The sequence below is a fragment of the Aquarana catesbeiana genome, linkage group LG09, assembly GCF_042186555.1.
Source record: "Aquarana catesbeiana isolate 2022-GZ linkage group LG09, ASM4218655v1, whole genome shotgun sequence".
NCBI classification, from domain to species: Eukaryota; Metazoa; Chordata; class Amphibia; order Anura; family Ranidae; genus Aquarana; species Aquarana catesbeiana.
Window position 1 is genome coordinate 166,763,317 of NC_133332.1, and position 5,592 is coordinate 166,768,908.

General features: G+C 41.2%; 1 protein-coding gene across 1 annotated transcript in view; it reads right to left on the reverse strand.

The window, feature by feature from the left end:
- Positions 1-5,288, reverse strand: part of TMEM164 (transmembrane protein 164) — a 166,193-nt gene extending 160,905 nt beyond the window's left edge. The window contains exon 1 of the mRNA XM_073599366.1: positions 4,835-5,288. Coding sequence (XP_073455467.1) covers positions 4,835-5,233 — 399 coding nt within the window. The 5' untranslated portion in view covers positions 5,234-5,288. The remainder of the gene's footprint in view (positions 1-4,834) is intronic.
- Between the last annotated feature and the right edge of the window lie 304 nt (positions 5,289-5,592).

A 5,592-nucleotide genomic window follows, 5' to 3' on the forward strand; every position in this document is an offset into this window, starting at 1 on the left:
TTTCAGATATATACCATAGTTTATGGACTCTAACTGTCCTACAGACTAAATGCTATACACTGATTTGGGTTATTTTCACCAAAGAAAGGTAGAAGAATACATTTTGGCCTAAATGTATGAAGAAAGAGGATTTGCAAACTTTTGTAATTTCAAAAGTTTAGCAAAAAATAAAAAAGACCCAGTGGTGATTAAATACCACAAAAAAGAAAGCTTCATTTGTGTGGAAAAAAAACCCCAAAAACGTCATATGGGTACAATAATGCATGACCGCGCAATTACTATTATAAAAGAGCAACAGCGCTTAAAGCTGAAAATTAGTCTGGGCAAGAAGAGGGTAAAAGGGCCCGATATTGAAGTGGTTAAAAAGCCTTTTTTTTTTTTTTTTTTTAGAAATGCCTAAAAGAATGATAACCCATAGTAACAGTAACAGAGATTTACTAAAACTGGTGTACACAGAATCTTGTGCAGCTGTACATTAGAAGTCGATTGGTTACTATGAAGAGCGGCACCAGATTCTGTGTGCAACAGTTTTAGTAAATCTCCCCCAATAACCATATCCTTGTTTTCATCCCACTAGAGGCTGAAAAATTAAAGAAACAAACAATCTGATGGTTTCTTGTTTTTCAGATTCGTTAACAAAATGTCAGATAAACACATGTGCATTGAGCTGCGTATCTTTAAGCATCTGTAGACTATGTGTTGCACCACACCCATTAAATGAGAGCCGCGTCTGATGCATAGGTCCAGCATACAGATCCTGCTTATAGATTAGATTTATACATGTCATCCCCAGCCCCACACATAGGGCCCATTCACTCAGACAAGTTGCCTTAAACAAGGTACATTAAAGCACGACTGACTGTGCCCTGCATTTATAACAACACCCCATTACACCTGCAGTACAATGCTCCACAATACACACAGCATGTGTTGTGGATGCTGCAGGTGTAATAAAGTATTAAGCCAGCTCATTAAAAATGAATGGACTGCTGTAACACATACATACAAAACGTGTGAATGGGCCCTCAGATCGAGACCGCCTACAGTGACAAGAGAACAACAGCACATCTGGGACTACAGGTGTCAGGGGATTTATCAGAAGCAAATGATAAGATCACAGGATGATACCCAGTTTCACCCAACACCTAGGTTTGCTGATCAAAAGCATGTTGGATGATTCCTCCTCCCCAGACCTCCTCCGTTCTCCATTCAGATCCAAACAGAATATGAGAAACATTGTTGTCTTCATACAAAGCACACACTGCTTTCTCCTCCAACACATATCCTCATGTCACGGTCTATTCTAGTGTATGCCAACAGCTACTGGTAAGGAGGGGGTATTGGAAGTATATGTACAGCTTAGGTAGGGTTATATGAGGTATAAGGGCAGGTAAAGGTAGGATTAGGAGGTGTATGTACAAGGAGAGGTAGGTTTATATGTGGTGTAGGTACAGGTAGAATTAGGAGGTGTATGTACAGGTAGACAAGTAGGTACAGGTAGGGTTATATGAGGTGTAGGTACAGGTAGTAGTAAGAATAGAAGGTGTATGTACAGGTAGAAGTAGGATTATATGAGGTGTAGGTAGAGGTTGGATTAGGAGGTGTAGGTACAGGCAGAGTATATATGAGGTGTATTTACAGGTAGAAGTAGGGTTATATGAGGTATAGGTACAGGTAGGGTGAGTGATTATAGATATCTATAATCTCTCACCCTACCTGTACCTATACCCCATATAACCCTACTTCTACCTGTAAACACACCTCTACCTACACCTCATATATATCCCTGGCAGGATTTATGATTTCTTGCCCATATTTCAGAGAATATGAATGATAACACAAACGTTTCTTTCACTCATGGTTAGTGTTTGGCTGAAGCCATTCATTAACTGTGTTTACTCTTTTTAACAGAAACCTACCCAAATGACCCTGATCAAAAGTTTACATACCCCAATTCTTAATACCGAGTATGACAGCTTGAAGTCTTTTGTGGTATTTGTGGATGAGGCTCTTTATCTTCTCAGATGGTAAAGCTGCCCATTCCTCTTAGCAAAAAGCCTCCAGTTCCTGTAAATTCTTGGGCTGTCTTGCATGAACTGCCCATTTGAGATCCCCCCAGAGTGGCTCAATGATACTGAGGTCAGGAGACAGAAGTCCACTCCAGAACCTTCACTTTATTCTGCTGTTGCCAATGACAGATCGACTTGGCCTTGTGTTTTGGATCATTGTCATGTTGGAATGTCCAAGTACGTCCCATGCGCAGCTTCCTTGCTGATAAATGTTCCTCCAGTATTTTTTGATAACATACTGCATTCATCTTGCCATCAATTTTGACCAAATTTCCTGTGTCTTTGTAGTTCACACATCCCCAAAACATCAGCGATCCACCTCCGTGTTTCACAGTAGGAATGGTGTACCTTTCATCATAGGCCTTGTTGACTCCTCTCCAAATGTAACGTTTATAGTTGTGGCCAAAAAGCTCAATTTTGGTCTCATTACTCCAAATGACTTTGTACCAGAAGGTTTGAGGCTTGTCTCTGTGCTGTTTGGCGACTGGACCATGCAGCCCATCTTTCTTCAAATGCCTCCTTATTGTGCATCTTGAAACAGCCACACCACATGTTTTCAGAGAGTCCTGTATTTCACCTGAAGTTATTTGTGGGTTTTTCTTTGCATCCCAAACAATTTTCCTGGCAGTAGTGGCTGAAACGTTAGTTGGTCTACCTGACCGTGGTTTGGTTTCAACAGAACCCCTCATTTTCCACTTCTTGATTAGAGATTGAACACTGCTGACTGACATTCTCAATTCCTTGGATATCTTTTTATATCCTTTTCGTGTTTTATACAGTTCAACTACCTTTTCCCACTTTAACAATTCTTTTGCTTTCCCCCAGAATCCAGAAACGTCAGCGCAGCACTGGATGAAAGCTGCAAGGGTCTGTCAGGAGTCCAGAAACTCGTTGACATTTTATACACACACTAATTACCAGCAAACAGATCACAGGTGAAGATGGTTACCTTTAATAGCCATTCAAACCCCTTTGTGTCAACTTGTGTGCATGTCAGGCCAAAATCACCAGGGTATGTTAACCTTTGATCAGGGTCATTTGGGTAGTTTTTGTTGTCATTATAATCTGAAAAGAGTAATCAGCTGATTGATAATAAATGGCTTCAGCCAAACTAACCATGAGTGAAAGAAATGTTTTTGTGTTATCATTCATATTCTCATATTATATTATAATATATATATATATATATATATATATATGTATATGTATATGTATATGTATATATATATATATATATATATATATATATATATATATATATATATATATACATACATACATACATACACACATATACATACACACAATACAAAGTTAATGACACCCCCCGAACAGTTTGCATATGGCAGTGTGAACTGTCAATTCGGACAGGAATCGAATCACATGGGTGCGAACACCCGATGCGATCCAATTCTGGTCCTGCATATATTTTTTTTTTTCCCGGGTTTTTTTTGTAAAAGTAGGGTTATATGAGGTGTAGGTACAGGTAGAAGTAGACTAGTAGAGCTATGGAGGGCAAAATACAGAGTTGAAGATGTACTAAGGCTGGAGCAGCTGTGCACAGTTATATGAGGTGTAGGTAGGATTAGGAGGTGTATGTACAGGCAGAGGTAGGGTATATATAAAAGGTGTAGGTACAGGTAGGTACAGGTAGTAGGGTTATATGAGGTGTAGGTAGAATTAGGTGTATGTACAGGCAGAGGTAGGGTATATATAAAAGGTGTAGGTGCAGGTAGTAGGGTTATATGAGGTGTAGGTAGGATTAGGAGGTGTATGTACAGGCAGAGGTAGGATATATATAAAAGGTGTAGGTACAGGTAGTAGGGTTATATGAGGTGTAGGTAGGATTAGGAGGTGTATGTACAGGCAGAGTTAGGATATATATAAAAGGTGTAGGTACAGGTAGTAGGGTTATATGAGGTGTAGGTAGGATTAGGAGGTGTATGTACAGGCAGAGTTAGGATATATATATATAAAAAGGTGTAGGTACAGGTAGTAGGGTTATATGAGGTGTAGGTAGGATTAGGAGGTGTATGTACAGGCAGAGGTAGGATATATATATATATATACAAAAGGTGTAGGTACAGGTAGTAGGGTTATATGAGGTGTAGGTAGGATTAGGAGGTGTATGTACAGGCAGAGGTAGGATATATATATACACAAAAGGTGTAGGTACAGGTAGTAGGGTTATATGAGGTGTAGGTAGGATTAGGAGGTGTATGTACAGGCAGAGGTAGGATATATATATATAAAAGGTGTAGGTACAGGTAGTAGGGTTATATGAGGTGTAGGTAGGATTAGGAGGTGTATGTACAGGCAGAGGTAGGGTATATATAAAAGGTCTGGGGAATGCCCAGGAAAAAGCCAAAGTCTACTTACCACCAGCTTGCAGACAACCAAATAAACCCCTTTTTTAACGCTTACTGTTATATAGGTCAATTTGGTTGTCTGCAAGCTGGTGGTAAGTAGACTTTGGCTTTTTCCTGGGCATTCCCCAGACACTTGTTGGTACCTTTTTTAGCCTCCCAATGCTGCTTACTGCCAGCTATAAATGAGAGTGGTGGCAAGCTTTTGTTACATATAAAAGGTGTAGGTACAGGTAGTAGGGTTATATGAGGTGTAGGTAGGATTAGGAGGTGTATATATATATATATATATATATATATATATATATATATATATATATATATATATATATATATATATATATATATGTGTGATGTGGAGGTAGAGGTGTGATGTGGAGGTAGAGGTGTGATACTGACCTGCAGCATGGTGACCACATGACAGGGATTTAACAAGTAAATGACAGTCCTGGTGGCGAACTTAAAGCCGACCTCCACCCCAAAGGTGAGGCAGAGCGCCACCAACAACAGGTTCTTCCCCAGACTGTCCGGCCGGTCGCACACAGCGGGTAGCCCGCCTTCCCCGTTCTTGTTGCGGACGATCCTGCTGAGGGAAAGCCCGATCTCCCCCGCGGACACGATGAGCAGCACCAGGCTCTCCACAAGTCGCTGTGTGCTCGGTAAAAAGGAAGCACACTCGGGCCCCCCATTGCCGGCCAGGCTGGGGTCCACCCCTCCATATAACCAGTCCGAATATCGGGACATACTGCCCTCCCTCAGCACACCCAGCACGGCTCCTCTGCCTTCCTGTTGAAACATCAACTACACGGCCCGGGTACCTCCGACAAGCAGGGAGGAGCGGGAGGGGGCGGGGCACTACTCCATGCAGAGAGCATCCTTTGCATCCCTTTGTATGTGCACGAGATTTATGCCTTCCCGCCATTAGGTGGCGCTGTGCCAATTCGTTTAGGATTAGTAGAGCTATGGAGGGCAAAATGCAGAGTGGAAGATGTACTATGGCTGGAGCAGCTGTACACAGTAACCAATCACCTCTTAGATTTCATTTTCAAAGCCCAACTTAACAGCTCGAAGATATAAGCTGAATGGTTACTATGCACAGCTCCCCCAAGTGCTATCTGTTTCAATTTTATTTATTCTCACTCATTAAGGCTGTTGTT